The following is a 23084-nucleotide window of genomic DNA, read 5'->3' as shown; positions in this document are numbered from 1 at the left end:
TGGCTCACCTTACCAAGTAACCACATCCCCCTCTCAAGGTGAACACCCTGAGAACCTAAAGGAAACACCTGTACACCACCAAAACTATGCTGAACTGGCACAAACTCATAGACCCCCTCTACTATCGAGAAAGGACTAACTATCTTCCACACACACCTCGAGGATGTGAATCCAAGTGTGCACCCATGAGTCTGAAAACTCTGACAAAGCAAAGATTGGCCGAGCAAGGGCTCAAGGTCATGTGGGAAGGCACCATTCCTGGAAAAGAACACCTGCCTCCACTGCCTCCAAAAACGCAGATGAGATAATGCAAAAAATGCTGCTGTAACCAGTCGGCAGCATGTGTACCAAGAAGAAGAGAGGGAAGAGAAAAACACAGCACCTTCAGCACTTCCTCTGGAGAAAAAATGCTGCTGTGCTGCCCAACACCCCTCTGGAGAAAAACGCTGCTGTGCTGCCCAGCACCTCCTCTGGAAAAAAACGCAGCCAGGCTGCCCACCTTCAGAAAAAAAACGCAGCCATACTGGCTACCCTCCACCTGCTCACAAGGGCAGAAAACGCAGCCAATAGGGTACCTACTCTGGCCGCCCCTGACCTGCAGAAAACGCAGCCAGTAGGGGCTGCCCTGTACCTCCTCCAGCAGCCCTAGACAAGACCAAAATGCTCCCTCCTCCTCTGCAACCAGCAGTGTCAAAAATGCAGAAATCCTTCTCTCTCAAAAAAAAAACCAGAACACCTTCTGTAGAAGAGCCTCAACCCGGTGCTCTGATACCATGTCAAAAATGCGCAACGGAAAGCGTGAGACATAGGCACAGAGAGACAGAAAACAAATCTGCATAATGATGAAGAAGCAATGATAAAAACAGCCCTGTGCAAGGGGTGGTCTCCGTAAGTGAGGGCATGATGAGCAACTCCCCTGAGGGAGGACCCGGGCCTGGAAGCCCTTGTCAAGGTGTCTACAAGTGAGTAAGAGCCTGGCCTTATATAGCCCCTACTGGAGCTGGCCTTATATAGCCCCTACTGGAGCTGGCCAACTTGCTCTAGAAAAAAGACCCAGGATTGGACAAAATAAACATGTGAAAATGGGGGACCAACCCTACAACCGAGGGCCCTGAGTAGAGGGGTGTTGCCTGGGATAAATGTGGGCACCCCTGATACACAACTTGGGCACACTACCAGGAGATGAATAATGCTAACATCCAGTCGCAAACAAAGACAGTTCTACATGAAGTTCAAGGACCGAGGCACTCATGAAGCCGTATGGCATAGTCACAAGGGACGGGGGACGGGGACGGGGGACGGGGACGGGACGGGGGACGGCCATAAGTAGGGAACGGGGACGAGGGAGGGAACGGCACTCAAAAAATACTTTTTTTTAATAATTTTTCTACTCTACACTTATTCTACTTTAGAAGTACATCAAAATGAGCACAAATTTACACTAAAATGGTAAGCTTTTGAGTCATATTAATAATTAAGTAGATACAAAATGAGTCATGACTCAAGAGTCAGGAGTCAGGACTAAGCCTTAAGGAGGCAGAATACATGGACGGACTCAAATGAGTCAATGACAAAAAAGTGCTGAAGACTAGAGGCTAGAGGCTAGAGCTAAGTAGTAAGGCCCATGAATCATGATCCATGGACCATGAATGATCATCCACGTGAAGTGCTCGCCTCGCTCGCCTCATGGTTATGGGTAGCTTGTGCCAAAGAAGCATCAAGCTCATCCTCAGTCTCATCCTCACTGGCATGCTGCTCCTGCACCTCATCCTCTTGTTGCTCTTCTTGTTGACTCATCTCCCACTCGGTGAAGGAATCTGCCTTCTTGGTCACGCTCTTGCAAAGCATTCGCAAGTTCACGCTGACGAAGACAAGGTCATTGGCACGCTCTACCCCGAGTCGGTTCCTCTTCCGAGAGGCAATGTGGCTGTAGGTACTCCAAAGTTGCTCCAAGCAAGAGGAGCTGACGGCCTGGCTAAGTATGCGGATGGCAAGCTGCTGCAGCTCCGGTCCATCTGAACCAAAGTCCTCCCACCATAGAGGAGCACCAACTTTGGAGCGGTCAACCTGTGCATCATGACAGCCATAGGAGCCACGAAATGACGTGTACATCGAAAGCTGGTTCCTGATCTTGCGCCTAACCGATGCATCAGGCACAAGACGATACAAGATGATCCTCCATCCAGCGCTCACCTCCCGGTCGCTCTCCTGCTTGTTGCCTTGGAATTCTGGGTCCACCACATAAGCGGCTGCATGCAATGGAGAGTAGTAGGAATTCCACCTTCCTAGACACAAGGCATGGATCTCCTCGTATCTGTCTTCGTCAGGCACGAAGTCTTTCAACTTCTCTATCATGCGATCCATGGCCTCGTAGACCTTGCCTATGCATGGTTGCATAGCGTCTACAATCCTCAATAGGTGGACTATGGGCCTCACCATAGCATCTGTGGTCTTCACACGCTCCCACCAAGAAGCGTCATCCACCTGTAGCCTACACTCTTGGCCAGTAATTGTATGGGACTCTTGCATGGCGACAAACTCGTCGCTAAGCAAAAGCCCCCTCAAAGCACCGCTACAATCCTTCAACCGGCCCAACATGAGAAAGATGTAGGCAAACCGGGTGTCGGAATATTTGAGGAGAGAGAGACAGGACCTCTTGTTGAAGTCATGCCGAAGTCTTTGGTGGTTGAGAACAAAGGAGACCATGGTGTTGGCCTCCTCAATGAGCGGGCTGATCCATGGTAATGCCCCGATGTCCTTGAGGAGGTTGTTTAGGCAATGAGCCATACAAAAGGACACCGTGACATGTCCATACATACCTTGGAGAATAGCTCCCGCCGCCCTATTGGAAGGCTCCCCATCCGCAACAAAGCCCACTACATGCTCGGGGCCAACGATCTCCATGGTGGTAGCCCACTCCGCCGCAAGCACATCCGCGCTCTTCCCAGTGCCGGATGCATCATGAGATGAGATGAAGTACATCTCTCCGCGGGAATATGCAACCATGCCGTGAATACTCCTCTTGCGGGTGTCACTCCATCCATCCACAATGAGGGAGACTCCGTTCCTCTCCCATTGGCGCTTTATGTTGTTGGCCGCTTGCTCTACAATGCGCTTCTCCTTCTCTACAATGTTGGCCGATCCACCACATGACTCCATTGTAGAGGCTTGAGTTCCTCTCTCCATCGTCGCGGGATCCACGGCCACTCGTGGTGTCCTTCTTGTCGCTTCGACCGCTTCGTAGATGCTAAGCTTGTCAAGAAGTTCCTGTCTCTTCTCGGGCGTGACATTCGTGCAAAACCTCACCTCATGCCCACTCTCATGCAAGAGGTGGGCTCGCACTTTGTCGGCACCACCCGTTCGCCGGTACGGGCAAAGCTTGCATACCCATGGCCGAGAACCGCCTCCATGAACGGATGTGGTGTAGTTAACCTCCTCGCACCATGTCCATCCCGTTGTCCTTCTACGAGAAGCCCCGGCACGTGAGGAGGATGCCATGGTTGAAGATGGCTTGTCTCTTGAGCCTTGAGGAATGAGAGAGAGAGAGAGAGAGAGAGAGAGAGAGAGAGAGAGAGCTTAGAGGCTAGAGCCTAGACTCTAGAGGCTTGGAAGTTGAAAGACTCAAGAGGCTTGAAAGTTGAGGGAGAGGTGAACCGTGAGAGAGAGAGAGAGAAAGAGGCCTAGAGCCTAGAGGCTTGGAAGTTGGAAGACTCAAGAGGCTTGAGAGAGAGAGAGAGAGAGAGAGAGAGAGAGAGAGTCTAGATTCTAGAATCTAGATAGTAGGGCGGCGGCCCGCGGGCCTTGTGTGAGAGGCTAGAGCCTAGAGGCTTGGAACTTGGAAGTTGGAAGCTAGAAGAAGCTTGAGCCTTGAAAGCTTGAGCCTTGAGAGTTGTGTGTGCGTGTAGCCTTGTAGAGGCTTGTTCTTATATAGATAGGCAAGAGAGAGAGAGAGGAAAGCCTCAAGGGCAAGAGAGAGAGAGAGGGCCAAGCCTCAAAGGCTCAAGGCTCAAGGGCCAAGGCCCAAGGCCAAGTTAACAGCCATAAATGGCTAGAAACGGCAAGCGCAACGGCCAAAAATGGCAAGCGCAACGGCCAAAAAACAGCCAGCAACAACGGCTCTCTGCCGTCCCCTCATAGTGCCGTCCCCGTCCCTGCGGCGTCCCCGTCGTTGTTCCGCCCGTCCCCGTCCCCGTCGCCGTCCCCGTCGCCGTCCCCGTCGCCGTCCCCTGTGAGAAACGCGCCGTGGGGGACGTCCGTCCGTCCCCGTCGTTGTTCCGTCCCGATTCGCCGTCCTTGCGTTCCAAGCAGCCGTCCCCTCCGTCCCCTGTGACTATGCCGTACAGATAGATGAAAAATTCTTCTAGGAGTAGATGAAAAATTCTTCTAGGACAGCCAGCAACAACGGCTCTCTGCCGTCCCCTCATAGTGCCGTCCCCGTCCCCGTCGCCGTCCCCTGTGAGAAACGCGCCGTGGGGGACGTCCGTCCGTCCCCGTCGTTGTTTCGTCCCGATTCGCCGTCCTTGCGTTCCAAGCAGCCGTCCCCTCCGTCCCCTGTGACTATGCCGTACAGATAGATGAAAAATTCTTCTAGGAGTAGCTGCAGTTATTGTCGGGTTACATGGAAGCACCGAGCTAAGCAGGAGGGAATGTCACATGCACCCTACACTGTGGTGCTATGTGACACACTAGGTCAGCATTTTATGTAACATCATACAACATTAATACCCTTTTAAAGATTATTTGTCGTATGCTATGCCCCATGGTGAGCACAGTCTGCTAGACATGTCAGGCACGAGCTGCATAGGTCATTTTCCTAGCCTTAGCCTTAGGACCTTAGGTGCCAGAGTCAGTCCCTTAACCCACTTGGAGAATAGAAGCATTTAAGTCATCTGAGGTTAGGGCATGTCAAAGTCAGTCTAGTAGTTGCATAACACAAGTATAAAAAAAACATATTAGAGCATGTGAAATGGGCCAGCCCATGGGACTTGCAAGGCATGATTTATGCCTTGTGTAGGGTGCCAAATAGCATTGGCAAGCCCTAAACTCCGAGTTGGCCACTAGGGGAACCATCTAGTACCAATCGGCCAGCATAGTTGTCACCAAACAGCATCGGCCACCAGCACATGTGTGAGGCGCAACATTAAATGCTGTGTAAATCAGGTCGTGGGCATAAAAAGCAGGCCGACAGCCCTTTATCATCATTGACCAGCAGGAGATTGTCATGTGCACAGTGTGTATCTATTGTGTGCTATACGCACACAAGACTAGCTTCGAGGTTTGGGGAAGCTTCGAGCTAGGCAGGCTGATTGGCGAGCTGAGTTAGGGATAGACTAACGGGCGGGCACTCAAGTATGGACGGGCGGGCACCCAAGTGTGGACGCCTGATGACCGGCCAAGAGCCTATAAAAGGGTGGCCAAGGTTAGTCATTAGTCATATAGAGTCTCGCGTGATTTGTGAGAGCTCTATGGTCTGGAGCCTGGATCTAGTGCAGACGTGCACCTGCTTTATGCAGCCGAGGCCGGCAGCAATCTCGAGACTCGCGAGGGTAGCGTTGTGGCGGTATGGGACGTCGCGAGGTGGAGATTGGTCGGTACGTCAACCTAGTTAGCTCAGCTCGTGGCTCGGTGGGGACAGCCAAGACTGTGGGCTTGCCCACGGTTGTCGTGGTTGGGAGGTGAGTCAGGCCTGCGCCCCCCTTGTTGTTTGTTTGTTTGCAGGTTTCGAGTCTCGTACTAGGAGCGTGCCATGAGGAGATTTGGTGGGGATTTGACAGTGGTATCAGAGCGTGCCTCATGAACGAGCAAGTCGGTAGGTAGAGAAGATGAGGTCGAAGAAGAGGTACGAGTTCGAGAAGCTTGCTGTTTTTTCTATGCATGCTGTTATTTTTTCAGTTAGTATGTGCTTTTTCATCAAAGAAACCCGTGATGAGGGTGTAGGTAGATGGTAGAGTTGTTTTGCTTTGCAAGAAGAAGGCTGAAGATTCGTGTTTGTGCAATTGCATGAACTGTTGAGAGAAAACAGAAAAAAAAAGCATGTTCGTTTTTTTTTGTTGAACGTGAGAGAGAGAGCGTGCGAGAGGTGTGAAAGTTGGCGGGCGTTGGCGTACTGGACGTGGGCCACCGGAAGTCACAGGCGGTTAGAAAGGCGGGTGCCTAGGCCTACGTAGCCAGGCGGCCAGGTGCCTAGGCCTATGCAGCCAGGTGGCCAGGCTGGCGGGCGCCTGGGCCTATGCAGCCAGACGGCCAAGCCTAGGCACAGGCCGCCTTGGACGCCTGAGCATAGGCATTGGCTGGAACGCGTGGATGGCAGCGAGGTGGCCGACGACAGCAAAGCAGGCGCCTGTAGCTCGGTCGGTGACGGCAGTAGCGCAGGTGGCGAAAGCAGCAGGCCAACGGCGCTAATTCCAAGGGGGGAAAAAAAACCAGAGAAAGCATTTGACGATTTGGGTGCTTTTGTTTTTTTAAAGAGTTTAAAGGCCCCTCTAAGGTTTAAAGGTGTTTTTTTTTAAAGACAGCAGAATATATATATATAAACACAAAAGCAAAAGCTCAAGTTGCTTTTGGGGAAGGTTATATAAACCCCTTAAGTGGGCTTCTTGCCATACATCTCTCAAGTTTTCAAGCTCTCAAGCTCTCAAGTTCCCTCGCACTTTTATTGTGCAAAGATCGAATTTTCTCTCCACTTGCCCTCTTCACGATGTCGACCCAAGAATCGGAGTTGGAGCCCCTTGTTGAACGTGAAGGCTTGCTGGCTACGGAAGATACCGATGCTGATCTTTTTGACGATTGTGTCAAAATCAGATTTCCAAGAGTTTAAAGTTGCTCTTGAAGCTTCTTCTTCGGAACGTCAGGCACAAATCGCCACCCAGATGCAAGCTTTGCAGAACTCCATCTCTCTCTTGACCACTACCCTATCTACTCTTTCGGGTATGGATACCTTGGCCTCTGCTTTAGCCCCCAACATTACTCCGGAACAGTTCGGGGGCGAGCAAAAGCAGCGTACCAAGGAGATCGTGGACACATGGCTACATAAGTGGCAGGTCCATTTTTAGTTTCATCCATATGATGATGGAAAAAAGATCCAGTTAGTAGCAGGTTTCCTCTCAAGCAAAGCTTTGCTTTGGTGGAAGGAACTCAACCCTAAGCCAACAACTTGGGCACAATTCGAAGACGTCCTCAAGAAGGAATTTCTCAAGAAAGAGGATGATAATGATGTTGTTGCTCGGTTTACAGCTTTGACCATGACCTCGCAGCACCTCACTTATGAGGTCTATCTCCAGAAGTTTAGGGACTTGCAAATGAAAGCTACAAAGATGGATCCCACTACTCTTTTGGGGTTCTTCGTAGCTGGTTTACCAGGCTCATACCGTTTATAAGTAAAAAATAACAAATGCAAAACATTGGACGAGGCCATCTATTCAGCTCGTATCTATGATGATACAATGGTCTCTTCCAAGTCTAAACCCGTTACCGAGCAGGGGAATAAGCATAAAAGAAAGTTCTCCGCACCTATGGCTAACACGACTGAAGGAAAGTCTTCGGACCAACCTTCGAAGAATTCAAGTTCGACACCAGCGAAGAAGAAACGACTCCTTAAGGCTTTAAAGCTCAAGAAGGAGGGACGTTGTTTTATCTGCGAAGAAAAAGGACACATGCGTAACGAGTGCGCGAAGCAAAAGGGTGCAAAGACCAACGCAGGACCCAAGCCAAAGGCAGCTAATCAGTTGTCTTTGATAGGTACGTCAGTTACTGTACTTTCTCGTCCTAGTACATGTTCTGATTGTCTGTTCAGCTCTAAAGTATTTGGCTTGCATGATCTTCTCTGAGTTTATGGAGAAGTGAATGGCCATAGAATTCACATTCTTCTAGACCCTGGCAGCTCACACAATTTTGTTAACTACAAACTTGTGCAGAAATTGAGTCTTGATACGACACCCAAGCGATCATACCTATGAGGTACGTCTACGTACGGGAAGGCAAGTATGGGATCGAAAGGTGAAGATGCTTCCTATCCAGATTCAGGACTACAAAGATACTCTGGAATGCTATGTTATGCACTTAGAAAATGTAGACTTCTTATTAGGGATTGCGTGGTTTAAGACTCTTCAAGTCCAGATAGATTGGTCTAGTCATATTTTTTCTTTTCAGTATTTTAAGTGATTGTATACATCCCTCTCAGGGACCTCTTGTAAATACAGTTGATTTTGGAAATATAATGGATTCTTCTTTGTATACCGCTTTCCATTGTGTATTGATTCCACTTTCTTCATTTCTCATCCCTTCCATGGAAGTTAATGAATTAGGTGTGTTTGAAAGCAAAGAATTACAGAAGATACTTGATTCGTTTCACGATATATTTCCTAAGGAATTGCCATCGGGTTTACCACCTGAACGGGCAGTAGATCATCGTATTGATTTGATCCCTAGTGCCCATCCTGTCAGTATTCCACCTTACAGGATGAGCCAAGCTGAGGAAGATGAGTTGGCTAAACAACTCGAAGATTATTTGAGGATGGGCCAGATCCGTCCAAGTAAATCACCTTGGGGTGCACCTGTGTTGCTTAGGAGAAAGAAGGACAACACCTGGAGAATGTGTGTAGATTACAAGAGATTGAATAAGCTGACAATTAAGAACCGTTATCCTCTCCTTAGATTAGATGACCTGATTGACCGGTTAGCAAGAGCGAAATATTTCACGAAGATAGATTTACGTACTGGCTATCACCAGATACGTATTCACGAAAGGCATGTCGAAAGAACCGCCTTTCGGACTAGGTATGGCCATTACGAGTTTCTCGTATTACCTTTTGGGTTAACCAATGCTCCAGCCACTTTCCAGCAAATGATGAACGATCTTTTTCGTGAACATTTGGGAAAATTTGTGGTGGTGTTCCTAGATGATATTTTGATATATAGTCGTACTCTTGAGGATCATGTTAGACACCTCACGATTGTCTTATCTATTTTAAGACAGAATCAATTATATGCTAAGTTAAGTAAATGTGAGTTTTTATGATAGACATCATTTACTTGGGACACAAGATCACTAGAGATGGATTGAGCATTGACTATGACCGAGTTCAGAAGGTTCTGGACTGGCCTATACCGCGAACAGTGAAGCAACTTCGTTCTTTTCTCGGTTTTGTTGTTTTTCTTCGGAAATCTGTGCAGGAGTACTCTGAGCTCACACTACCGATGACCGACTTATTGAAAGGTCGTGGACGTAAGTCAAATCAGCCTATCACTTGGAGTAATGATTTGGATATGGCCTTCAGACTTTTGAAAGATAAAGTCAAGGAAGCACCTATCTTAGCATTACCCGATCCTAGTCGGCCTTATGTTCTTGAAACTGATGCCAGTGACTATGCAATCGGGGCTCTATTTCAAGATGATAGACCGGTTGCTTTTGAAAGTAAAAAGCTAGACGACACTCAATCTCGTTGGCCAACCCTTGAGAAGGAGCTTTATGCTGTGATTCATGCTCTCAAGGTTTGGAGACATTATTTATATGGCTCTAAGTTTGTGGTATTGACTGATCATCAGTCAATCAAGTATGTGTGTGATGCGGATGATTTGAGAGGAAGGAAAAAGCTCGTTGGACTGAGTTAATGTAAGATTTTGATTTTGAGATCCGTTATCGGAAAGGGTCCATGAATAGTGTTGCAGATGCGCTTAGTCGAATTAGAGAGGTGAATACTTTGTCGTTCATCGAGATTTCTATTGACTTATTTCAGTCATTGAGAGGGCTTTGCAGGACTGATAGTTATTTTGGTCCATTTTGGTAGAAGATCCAGGACGGGAGCTCATTGATTGACCAAGACTCAATGATTGAGCAGTCTACCATTCAGGCTGCAGGAGGCTAGTGGATGATTCGGAATGGTTTACTATTCCGTAATGACAAAATTTTTGTACCACAGATCCCGAACATTAGGTCCAAGATTCTTAAGGAGTGTCACGACGCCCCTTCTGCTGGACGCCCTGGGGTACATAGGACACTAGCGTTAGTGAAACACACTTTTTATTGGCCAAAGATGAAAGGGTATGTAGAAGATTATGTTCTCAAGTGTCAAATTTGTCAGGCAAATAAAGCTGAACGCTTTAGACAGGCTGGGTTGTTGCATCCTTTGCAAATCCTAGGTAATAAATGGGTCCATGGATTTTATTACCGGATTGCCAAGAACACATCAAGGCCATGATTTTGTTTGGGTTGTGGTAGATCGCTTGCCAAAAATGGCTAGATTTTTACTGACCCGGAAGACTATTACAGCTACGTAATTAGCAAGGCAGTTTATCGAGCAATTGTTTAGACTGTACGGGTTACCGGCAGGACATAGTCAGTGATAGGGACTCTAAGTTTACGAGTGATTTTTGGAAACTTGTGTTTGAGAAGTTGGAAACAACTTTGAATTTGAGTTCCTCAGAGCATTCTCAGTCTGATGGCCAGATTGAAAGAGTGAATCAGATTTTGGAGGATATGCTTCGAGCATATGTATCCAAAAGACAGAGTTTATGGGAGGATTATCTTCCTATGTTAAAATTTGCATATAACAGTACTAAGCATACGAGTACAGGTTTTAATCCTTTCATGCTTATGTATGGTTTTCAACCTAGATCACCTGTTACAGTAGGATTCTCAGGACTTCAGCATGATGCAGCACGTAATTTTTTGCAAGATATGCAAGAAATGTTACAAGTTGCGAAAGAATCTATTAGAAGTGCTAAAGACCGATACAGATTTTATTCTAATAGACATCGTTCACCCAGAGAGTTCTCTGAAGGAACAATGGTGTATTTGCGAGTTCCGAAAGATTCCGAGACTTTACGGACAGGTCGATCTCTGAAATTATCCCCTAGATACTGTGGACCATTTCGTATTACACGAAGGATTGGTTCAGTTGCATATAAATTGGATTTGCCTTCTCATGTGAAAGTTCATCCTGTATTTCATGTCAGTAGACTTAAGGAAGTATTGGGTGGAACAGACCAGTTAGTTACTCCTCAAGAAATTATAGATGTCGAGGACATGACATTTGTTCCGCACGAAGCTGAAAAGATTCTTGGATTTCGTGAAAGAAGATTGCGTCATACGCTTATCACGGAATACAAGATCAAGTGGAAGGATCGTGTTGAGGAGGACACTACATAGGAGACATTGACTTCTCTTCAGAGAGATTACCCTGGCTTTTTAGTGAGCTCAGGAGTGAGCTCTTAGAGGAAGGGGAGTATGTCATGTGCATAGTGTGTATCTATCGTGTGCTATACGCACACAAGACTAGCTTCGAGGTTTGGGGAAGCTTGGAGCTAGGCAGGCTAATTGGCGAGCTGAGTTAGGGATAGACTAACGGGCGGCACCCAAGTATGGACGGGCGGGCACCCAAGTGTGGACGCCTGATGACCGGCCAAGAGCCTATAAAAGGGTGCCCGAGGTTAGTCATTAGTCATATAGAGTCTCGTGTGATTTGTGAGAGCTCTATGCTCTGGAGCCTGGATCTAGTGCAGACGTGCACCTGCTTTATGCAGCCGAGGTCGGCAGCAATCTCGAGACCCGCGAGGGTAGCTTCGTGGCGGTATGGGACGTCGTGAGGTGGAGATTGGTCGGTACGTCAACCTAGTTAGCTCAGCTCGTGGCTCGGTGGAGACAGCCAAGACTGTGGGCTTGCCCACGGCTGTTGTGGTTGGGAGGTGAGTCAGTCCTGCACCCCCCTTGTTGTTTGTTTGTTTGCAGGTTTCGAGTCTCGTACCAGGAGCGTTCCACGAGGAGATCCGGTGGGGATTTGACAGAAATAGTCCCTATTTAAGTAGCTCCTACATAAATCACATCATTCACGAGAGTTCAACAAAGCAGATAAAGAGAACATGTGTGCTTGAGATCCCCGAGGGATCTTGGAGCACTACAATCAGCCTCAAGCACTCCGTGCTTCAGTCCAAGGTAGCATAGAAGATCCTCACATCTTCTGTCATGACCCTGTGTTTTTCTCTGGACAAGATGCAGGTGTGCACGGGGACATGGTGGACAGTGTGAATGGCATCAGGTTGGAGTCAAAAAGGGAGCCCATGTGTGGACAACCCCATGTGTGAAAGGGGGCAAAGAGATTTTAGCTTGGAAGGTTTAAAAACCTTTAAAATCATTTTTAATGCTTTTTATAAAGAGAAACGTGGCCCTTATGCTATTTTGGGGCCACGTGTGAGCTTTTTGGTAAAAAGGGGGACTGGCAGACAAAAGAGGCGCCTATCCTTTGATGAGGCGCATGTGTTTTTTGGGAGAAGAGAGGAGATGCTGGCTGGATTGCGCTGGCTTTTCTATCTCTCCCTCTCCTTCTCTTGCATACCAGCAAGCTAGACTGTGTGGCTACGCAGGTCTGCAGGGATAGGCCGGCGGCTGCAGGATTGGAGGCAGCGCATGTGCAGGTACAGTCCACGTGGCAGGTCAGGCTGCTGGCGAGGAGAGCTAATCTGAAAAAGAGGCGCATACAGGCTGCAGGGCTGCGTTTCTTTCAGGGGCTGCAGGGCTGCGCTTCTCTTATGCTTACCTTCTGAAGTGGACTGCATGCTGGCTGCGCACAGGGGAATACCTACAGATCTGTACGACTGTACGGACAGGACAGAAGTTGGCGCTTATTGAATCCCTCTTTCCCCTTTGCTTTTGGCATGAATCTGGATGGCTGCGCTGCTGTCCATACAGGCAGAGTTGGACACAAAGGCGTGGACTGCAGGACAAGAAGGCAGGACACAACGGGGCTTTTCCTCGTGTCTTTTTCTGTTTTGTGGAAAGCGACATAAAGACTGTAAGTCTCTCTTTCTTTGTGAGCAAGTGGGACTGCAGGTGATGTCTTTCGGAGTCTCTCTTTTCACTGGCTCAAGACTGTTACAGAGTGGTTATCTCTAGCCCTTTGTGAGAGGAAGGGTTTGGCAGTTCAGAGGGTGGAAACAGGACAGTTTATGGGCTGTTTTTGTTTGGTTGCAAATTCAGCAACGTACTTGGGTTTTGGGCTGCAAGTACAGGTCATTTGGTTATGTTTCTTGGCATGGGAGTGATGCAAGCTCGCATAGCTGCGTGCTCATGGAGCGGATTGTTTTCTTCCTGCTAGAAAGGAACAGTGGGACCTACAGTTATGGGCATCTCTATGTTGCCAGATGTTTCATGAGGGAACAGGTAACTAGATGTGTGGAAACAGGACAGAAGTTTCAAAGGGAAACAGGCCTAAGGGTTTCATGTGGAAACAGGTCGTAGGTTTTCTCGAAGAGACATGTTTTTGGGTTTCTCCAGGAGATAGGTCACATGCAGGCAAAGGGTACAGGAATGGACATATGTTTGGTACAGCCTTGCTACTGATTGGACAGGGGACAAGGAATCCATGACAGAGATGGATATACCCTTGAAAGGTAGAGAGGGTTGGTACAGGTGTGTCGACTGTATGGTATGCTGTGTTGTGATACGAGTTCTCTTTTGAGAGAGTTTGGGAGTCTGTGTTGTGATGCAGAAGCACTGGATGTGTCAGGGTGTGATGCTGTTCATAGTGTGAGAGGCTATGGATGGTTGTGGCAGCCTTGATCATGGGAGAAAGCTTCTGTATGCAGACTCAATGTGAGAGAGTCTTTCGATGTGAACAATGGCTGGACTTGTTTGTGGATGCCGTGTGGACTAGAAGCCAGATGCAGGTTCTTTGCAGGCTTCAGGAGTTCTACTGGGACGGCTAAGTTACCAGCCTTATATTGTAATCAAAGCTCTTATAATCAATTAAAGAAATACCGCAAGGGGCGCCATTGCGTTTTGGGGCCAATCGGTGTCCGTGTACTGTTTGCAGGAGCACTCTAGCTCCCCTTGTTTGTTTTCCTTGTCTAGGTCCTCAATGGTGTTGAAGTGTTCTATGTGCAAATGTTTGTTCCACCGCCCTTTGCTTTCTGAAGGCCGGTTTACAAGGTTCCGTTGCCGGGACACATCGTCGACTTTCTCAAGGAGGCGAGTCCGTGGTTGCTTTGGTTGGGACAATCGCCAACTTTCCCAAGGGGGCGAGCTCGTGGTTGTCTCATGAGAGTCACATTAAAAGCTTCAACATGAGGAAAGTGAAAAGGAAGTGCAGGACACAGTACAGGATTTTGTGTCTTTGCCTATATGAGGTGAAGAGCAAGAGCTGAAGATGAAGCTCAGGAGAAAAGACACCAAGGACAAGAAGTAGTCGGCCAGGAACAAGAAGCAGTTGAAGTGTTATGGTGCAAGAGATGCGTTGAAGGCTATGGCTTTCGACAGTTTGTCACCGGTGGTATCTTCATGGAGGCTTCATGGGTTCGGAAGACAGTTTCTTTCTATGTTTAGCAGTGGTGATCTACTATGCTTCATCGGGACTTGTGCTTATCACTTGGGTGGAGTGCAAGCAGGTTTTGGGTGCCTGAGGATGTATCAGATGAGGCTCAGATGGAAGTGGAGGAACTTGACGAGGTTCTTATTCTTGAGCATATACTGGCACATAAGGAAAGAAAGGTCCAGGGTAAAGTTTCCCGTCGCTATCCTGTGAAGTTCAATAGCTGTTCACTGATGGATACGAACTGGATGAAGGAGGTTCACTGATGGATGCGAAGTGGATGGAGGAGGGTGACTTAGCAGATTCACCTCAGGATTTGCAGCTTTATCTTGATGCCTATGAGTTGGAGTCGACTCTTGTTACGGCTCATTCAGGTTCAGCAGAGCATAGGTCTGGAGCATTGCCTGATGCTCAAGAGGGGGGTAGCACCTCTGCTCCCTTGTTACAGACAGGCTCATTTGTTATCTAGGAGTCGCTTGGTGACATCTTTGTATTCACCCGAAGGTACTGAGGCTGACAGTACATTTGCTTATGGGACTTCTATGATCTTGTGTTCTAGACACATGAGATGATGGTTGAGTATGGTTCACAGTCGCGGGCACCTGGAACTCTAACTGCAACTATGGATAACTCTATGGAGGGCATAAGTCTTGCGAGCAGTCCTAGAGTTGGTTTGGTTGATGGAAATATGGATCGAACTCTGTTTGTGCATGTATGCATTCACTTTTAGAGGTAGAGGTATTTTTGTATTCTGGTGCCATTGGATCCTAGTATCATTGAGAATACATTGGGAAATACTCTGCATTGTGTCATGTGCTGCATGTATGTTGGTATGATACATCAAGTGCTTTATTATGTTCATGGATGCACCATTGGGTGTAACTCCTGCGGGATGGCCATGAGACATATGTGGGAAAGTACTTAGTGGATGTAGTGTTTGGATGCATTGAGTGCTTTCATATGCTCATGTTTTACCTTCAGTCGTGGGTCCTGTGGGATGCCCATGGGCGTAAGGCTTGCGAGCAGCCCTTAGACTGTTACTTTGGAGTAGGTAGAGCATTTTGAGGAGCATATTGTTTGCGAATGCATATGTGTGTCATGCATATGTGTGCCATATGTAGAATGATGCATGGTTTTGTTTTTGGCTAACACAGTTAACGTGTTTCCATTTGGTTTTAGACTTTTGGTGTAGGTTCTGAAGGAACAAGCAAGAGGACAGTGTGGCTTATTGTGCAGGATGATTGTTTTTATCATCCAGATGCATTGGAAGGCCATTGTTTTTGCCATATGGGGTGTCATTGCTCATAGGATGCCTTACTGTGCCATTGAGTGCAATCGAGGACGCTTGCCATTTTTCAAGAGGGGGGTATGTTATGACCCTGTGTTTTTTCTCTGGACAAGATGCAGGTGTGCAAGGGGACATGGTGGACAGTGTGAATGGCATCAGGTTGGAGTCAAAAAGGGAGCCCATGTGTGGACAACCCCATGTGTGAAAGGGGGCAAAGAGATTTTAGCTTAAAAGGTTTAAAAACCTTTAAAATCATTTTTAATGCTTTTTATAAAGAAAAACGTGGCCCTTATGCTATTTTGGGGCCACGTGTGAGCTTTTTGGTAAAAAGGGGGGCTGGCAGACAAAAGAGGCGCCTATCCTTTGATGAGGCGCATGTGTTTTTTGGGAGAGGAGAAGAGATGCTGGCTGGATTGCGTTGGCTTTTCTATCTCTCCCTCTCCTTCTCTTGCATACCGGCAGGCTAGAGTGTGTGGCTACGCAGGTCTGCAGGGATAGGCCGGCGGCTGCAGGATTGGAGGCGGCGCATGTGCAGGTACAGTCCACGTGGCAGGTCAGGCTGCTGGTGAGGAGAGCTAATCTGAAAAAGAGGCGCATACAGGCTGCAGGGCTGCGTTTCTTTCAGGGGCTGCAGGGCTGCGCTTCTCTTATGCTTACCTTCTGAAGTGGATTGCATGCTGGCTGCGCACAGGGGAATACCTACAGATCTGTACGACTGTACGGACAGGACAGAAGTTGGCGCTTATTGAATCCCTCTTTCCCCTTTGCTTTTGGCATGAATCTGGATGGCTGCGCTGCTGTCCATACAGGCAGAGTTGGACACAAAGGCGTGGACTGCAGGACAAGAAGGCAGGACACAACGGGGCTTTTCCTCGTGTCTTTTTCTGTTTTGTGGAAAGCGACATAAAGACTGTAAGTCTCTCTTTCTTTGTGAGCAAGTGGGACTGCAGGTGATGTCTTTCGGAGTCTCTCTTTTCACTGGCTCAAGACTGTTACAGAGTGGTTATCTCTAGCCCTTTGTGAGAGGAAGGGTTTGGCAGTTCAGAGGGTGGAAACAGGACAGTTTATGGGCTGTTTTTGTTTGGTTGCAAATTCAGCAACGTACTTGGGTTTTGGGCTGCAAGTACAGGTCATTTGGTTATGTTTCTTGGCATGGGAGTGATGCAAGCTCGCATAGCTGCGTGCTCATGGAGCGGATTGTTTTCTTCCTGCTAGAAAGGAACAGTGGGACCTACAGTTATGGGCATCTCTATGTTGCCAGATGTTTCATGAGGGAACAGGTAACTAGATGTGTGGAAACAGGACAGAAGTTTCAAAGGGAAACAGGCCTAAGGGTTTCATGTGGAAACATGTCGTAGGTTTTCTCGAAGAGACATGTTTTTGGGTTTCTCGAGGAGATAGGTCACATGCAGGCAAAGGGTACAGGAATGGACATATGTTTGGTACAGCCTTGCTACTGATTGGACAGGGGACAAGGAATCCATGACAGAGATGGATATACCCTTGAAAGGTAGAGAGGGTTGGTACAGGTGTGTCGACTGTATGGTATGCTGTGCTGTGATACGAGTTCTCTTTTGAGAGACAGTTTGGGAGTCTGTGTTGTGATGCAGAAGCACTGGATGTGTCAGGGTGTGATGCTGTTCATAGTGTGAGAGGCTATGGATGGTTGTGGCAGCCTTGATCATGGGAGAAAGCTTCTGTATGGAGACTCAATGTGAGAGTCTTTCGATGTGAACAATGGCTGGACTTGTTTGTGGATGCCGTGTGGACTAGAAGCCAGATGCAGGTTCTTTGCAGGCTTCAGGAGTTCTACTGGGACGGCTAAGTTACCAGCCTTATATTGTAATCAAAGCTCTTATAATCAATTGAAGAAATACCGCAAGGGGCGCCACTGCGTTTTGGGGCCAATCGGTGTCCGTGTACTGTTTGCAGGAGCACTCTAGCTTCCCTTGTTTGTTTTCCTTTTCTAGGTCCTCAATGGTGTTGAAGTGTTTTATGTGCAAATGTTTGTTCCACCGCCCTTTGCTTTCTGAAGGCCGGTTTACATCTTCAGCTAGCATATGTGCATTTCCTCAGCAGTTCTGGATTTGCATAAGTGGCTTCATAGAGGCCTTGCCTGAGATCCAAAACATCATACAAAGATCTCCACTGGCCTTGCTTGAGATCTAGGACATCCAATGATATCCACCGGGCAGTGCGTGAGATCAAAACATCTTGAGGATCTCCTTCTTGTCGTGCTCGAAATCCAAAACATCCCTTGGACTCCATATGGGCCTTGCCCATATGATCCATACGCATGCATAGGATTAACATGACCTGCATGTCCAAGAAATTAGGGGTTCGTGACACCAATGCTTTGGGTATTGTTATTCTTGTCATACGCACGCATCTATGCCGTTTCTTCTGGTTATTCTGCTCACGTAATTAGGGCTCAAAACGACCTATTCCTCCACCAGACCGTAACCTTGTAGTACCTTATGGTTATGGTTTATGTCTGTGAATCTTTTGGAGCTGATGCATGTAATAATCAATGCATTCCTAGGTGTCCTAAGCATGGATCATTATTATAGTTAGGCTGTCACGTGCATCCCGCACTTGGATGCCACGTAGACATTTCTCTACAGAAGGTGCATTGATGTCTATACATGTCAACGCTAGTGATAAAGCAATTGACTTATTGTTTAGTGAAGATGATGACCCGGTCTGCAGTTCCTTGACCTAAATGGCTGTTGCCCTTGGGGTAAGTTGTTTCTTACTTTCTTGTATGGAGGCTCCAAGCCGGTTTGGATATGGTCTTTGGGGGTTTTGGTCTCTTGTAAAGGAGACTAGGCCTTTGTGGTATAGAGTCATATTGCAGGAGTTCATGCAAGGTTATGACTTTTAGAATTAAGCATATGCCAAAGTCTAATTAGATTTTTTTTTTTTGATAATAAATGGTTCAAGAAACTTAAGGATTCCAATTTTTGCTAATGTATGTTTTATGGGCTAAATTTGGAACAGGATGCAGCTGAAGATGCAGACAAAATTTACTTGGCAGCTATAGACAAGTTTGAAGCCACATTGGCATTAAGCAAAAAGTATGCTCTGGGTGGTGAGTGTGATGGCTATGGCATCAAACATTCAGTTATAGGAAATAAAAATAATTTATTGTATAGGTGACATTTACTTTTATTCATGATGTTAATGTTGTAACTTATGTCATGCTCATGGGTGAAATGGAAGTAATGGTATAAGTGGTAACCTTGGATGGGCCTGGTGGTGGCTTTTAGAGCTTTTGAGGGTGAAAGAGAGGGGGTGAGTGTTCAGCTCCTAGCATGAGTGGGGGAGATGAAAATCAGGTGTCTTAGTGATCAAGGTTGGGAACCCAATGAGGTATTTCACAATGCTATTGTCACATGCAGAAGCTTTGGGAGTCTTCTTTCAGCCCTAAACACCTGTCCTGGAACAACTTGATGCAAAATTCAAGCAAGAGATGGAGAGAAGAGAGAAAGAAAGAAAGAAGAAGAAAGATATATTAACGTCTACGAGAGGCCAAAGTCGGCCTATGAGACAAAATAATACAACTGTGTTCTTCTGGTCATCGGAAGAAAAGAAAGAAAAGAAAAAGTGTGCATGTGTCTGGATACAACTGTGAATCATCATGGATCGGTGGAGCCCATATACAAACAATATAAGGGGGGGTGGGGATGTGGATGGAGTGCTAAGGCAAGATGCATCTGTATATGCTGAAGGGGTAGTACAAGCATGCTATGCAGGTCTATGTCTAACTCCATCCAGTGCCATAAGAGGGATATAAGATATCATACATCGCCGATGCTGAGGCTGTGAATGGCGTGAACATGTACCCTGAGTCTGAATGAAATCGAGCTAGCCTCTCTTGTGTCTCCATCTGGTGTCTAATTCGGATAGCTGCTATCTCTCGGTGACGGAGTCGGGGTGCTCTATGTCCAGTTTGTCTAGGTCTCCTCCTGGCTCTCAATTCCTCTGCTCTTTGTGCAGTCACCCCACGTGGTACATCAGCTGGCATTGGCATAGCTCTCTGGAAGAAATCTGTGAGCTGGGACTGTCTCCCACCCCTAGTGGGAGCGGGTGTCTGGAGGAGTCTCTCTCGAGAACTATGAAACTCTAGTAGTAGTCTGCCAAGCTGTCGCTGGTCCGAGGCCTCCATCAACTGATGTAGTGAAGAGTGCTCCTCAAACAATCCTGCATATCTATCTCTGACCCCCTGGTGGGCTCTACATCTACATACAAAGTGATCCTCAGTCTCCACCTCCTCGCGGCACAATCTGCATATCCGCTCAGCTCTGGGAACCCGTGCCGCTCTCCCAGCCTCTATCTCTAGCTGATGTGATGAGACTCGTAGCTGTCCAATAGCAACGCGAGAGCTGTGTGGCATGTATACATCCATGTACCACGGTCGATGTATAAACCCATCCCCTGAGATGCTCATAAAGTGGTCTCTGTAATACAGCATCTTCGGTGGTAGTGGGCTCTCTGGTGCTGTCCATGTCTCCTGTATGTAGTGCTGCCATATGTCCTGTCTCATCACTCTGTTCCTCTCATTGAGAGAGAGGTAACCCCGTGGAGCAGACTGATCATATTGAAAAGGTGGCAACCGCTCAATGTTTATCCCATGATGTGAGAACCACTGTAGCATCTGTGCATACCAAGATCCAGTGTGTCCAACCTCGGCCAGCTGTCTGGATGCCTCAAAAGCTCGGCGGGATAATCTCTCCGTGGGCATCTCCCTCATCCTGTATATAAAGGAGATCGTCTGGAACAATGCGTCCACTACGATAGGTGGTGCAGCAAACTCAGCTCGAACAATGTCGTGCGGGACGGATGGTTTGCTGCGTATCATCCTCGAGAGCATCAAGATCTGTGGTCTCTCTAGCTGTACCCATGTGGAGGCTGCAAGCCCTGGTGCCCAAACCGCTGCTGCATACATCAAGGCTGGTGTCACTAATGTATCAAAGAGCCACCCCTTCGTGGGGGGTTCCTGAAAATGTGCCTGATGACACTGACGCTCAAGGCCAGCAAGAGCTGCATACCCCCGGGTCACTCTGTCTCGGACTGCCTGAGCCATGGAGAAGCGTCCAGCAGTAAATGTGATGCCAAGGTAAACATAAGAGCTCACCACCTCAACCTGCCCTCTTGCTAATGTGAGAGTAGTGTGGCTCCTGACTGCGGGTGAAGTGTGGAAGATCATAACCTTGGTTTTCCCAAAGTTCATTGTGAGCCCCTGCTGTGCGCAGAAGTCATCAAGAGCCACAAGGTGTCTTTGAAGCCCAACCTGCGTGTCGGATACCAAGACGATGTCATCAGCATAAAGCATAACATGGACAGTAATACCTGATAGCTCAACCCCAGACCTCCTCCTTGTGTGATGTAATCGACCACCTCATCAATATAGAGCCCAAAGAGCGTGGGGGAGAGCGGGCACCCCTGCTTCACACCAATGGTGCTAGCAACTGTGTCGGACAAGCCTCCTGGGCATCGGACTCTCCCAAAGACCTGCTCATATAGCCTGTATATGCCCCACATCATGTCTGAAGGTATGCCTAGTGTCTGTAGTCGCCGAAAGAGGCGCTCTCTGGGCATAGTATCAAATGCCTTGCGGAAATCCACAAAGCAACAATAGAGCCGTTGCCTCCGTGCCTTGGCCTGATCAATCAGGCACCTCAATGTAAAAATGTGGTTGACGGTCGAGAGAGCTGATTTTCAGTATATTCATAATGTACAAAAAAGGTAGTACAAGTCTTGGCGAGCCCTAGGCTGCCCCTTGAAAAGGATTCTTGACTCCTAGAAGTCATAGTCTAATGAAGGACTGAATGATCACAATGAGCCCAGCCAATGGCTATTTATAAGCCCTTGAAGCACTTCTGGACTGGCCGACCTGCTGTTGGCCAGGTCCTTGGACAAACACCCTCCACTTGCTGCAGCAAACACAGGAAATCCTTTTTAATTACGGCTAACAGTATCTTGGTCTTTCTAGTGTCTTCCCTGCCCATGCTTAGCTGCTGTAGCTCCATAATCAAGTCTTTTTATCTATTTCCCTTTAGGGATTAGCAAGGAGGTTAGCATGTCCATGTCATGCACGTGACATCCCCTTCTGCTAAACTTGATGACGAGATTCCAACTTTTGACCCTGGATGATTGTCATCATCCCCTTGTCTCCTCATGGACTCCCCAACTTGTCATCCTTACCTTCTTGGCAACCTTTTCACTGAAAACCTTGCCTGGTATTCAAATCCACTCCAAATTTGATGAAGATCTGTGCATCCATTCCACTTTGTCTCCTTTCCTTCTTGCGCTATCCCTGAACACTTTCTTTGGTCTTCTTTTTCTGAGTATTGAGTCTGGCACTCTCACTCCACTCCTTGGAGGATCATCCTCCCTTGGAACCGTTGCCTAAAAGCCATTCTTGGTATGCCCCAAGTGGCATCCGACTTGCAAGTTTGCCTTTCCCCTTGGGTCTTGTGGAACACCACCAACCTGTTGGAAATCTTTGGACAAGTACAAAGCCCACCTTGTCGCTTGAGGATATGCTCAAAAGGCAGGTGAAGACTTTGATGAGACATTTGCTCCTACAGCCAGGTATACCACCATCAGGATTGTTTTGGCTTTGGCTGCACACTTTACATGGCCCATGTTCCAGATGGATGTCAAATCTACTTTTCTGAATGGACATTTAGAAGAGGAAGTTTATGTTGAGCAGCCTCCTGGTTTTGTGATTTAGGGGGAGGACACCCATGTGTATCTTCTGCAAAAGGCTCTTTATGGTCTCAAATAGGCACCCCGTGCCTAGTATCAGAAGATTGGATTATATATCATCTCCAAAGGGTCTACTGCATCATTTCATGCTTGTACTGGCCATTTATGAGGCCCCACATATGCATATTTATTTAGGCATTTTTTTCCATTTTTTATGCCTTTTATAGCATTTTTATGCTATTATGGAGCTGTCAGCCTACTACAGCTGGCCAACCAGCTCTCATGAGGAGTATAAAAGGGTGGCTCCCCTTTCCCCTCATTTCATCTCGTTCTTTTGCATCCTCTTGAGGTCATTAGCAGCTGCTTCTGCTTCTTATCATTGTACAGCACCTATGGGCTTTCCTCGTGCTCAGTTTTCAGCAATAAACATCAGTTTCCAGCATTTACACCTCTTGTACCTGGGCCTATGTTTGTGTTTTCTATTTGCTTCACTTTCTTTTAGGTATCTTTTAGGTACCATGTGATTTCCAACATGGTATTAGAGCCACCGCCTCCACCTTGATCCACATCACCATGGTCTAATCGCTTTCATTTGCTGTCCATTATCATCATTAGCTCTATCACTATTTTGGGCATCTCCAGAATTCATGTGTGTGGATGGGCTTTGGATGCCCAAAAGATCAAGAATGTACAATGTGGGATTATCAAGTACAAAGGACCAAGTGTTCGTAGCATGGTCCAGGCACTCGAGATGGTTTCTTGGATACAGAGATGGGCTTTGG

The 23084-nt window shown here is 47.5% G+C and overlaps 1 protein-coding gene across 2 annotated transcripts in view; it reads left to right on the top strand.

The window, feature by feature from the left end:
* LOC147627182 (uncharacterized) overlaps positions 1–23084 on the top strand; it is an 84217-nt gene that overhangs the window by 5728 nt on the left and 55405 nt on the right. Inside the window, exon 2 of one of the 2 annotated variants that reach the window (XM_086815807.1) lies at positions 18589–18679. In XM_086815807.1, the coding sequence (XP_086671933.1) occupies positions 18589–18679 (91 nt within the window). The remainder of the gene's footprint in view (positions 1–18588; positions 18680–23084) is intronic. The other variant, XM_086815808.1, reaches the window with a different exon arrangement.

The sequence above is a fragment of the Cibotium barometz genome, chromosome 21 (assembly GCF_041138505.1).
Source record: "Cibotium barometz isolate CiBa-2024 chromosome 21, ASM4113850v1, whole genome shotgun sequence".
NCBI classification, from domain to species: Eukaryota; Viridiplantae; Streptophyta; class Polypodiopsida; order Cyatheales; family Cibotiaceae; genus Cibotium; species Cibotium barometz.
This window is presented reverse-complemented; position numbering and strand designations above follow the sequence as displayed.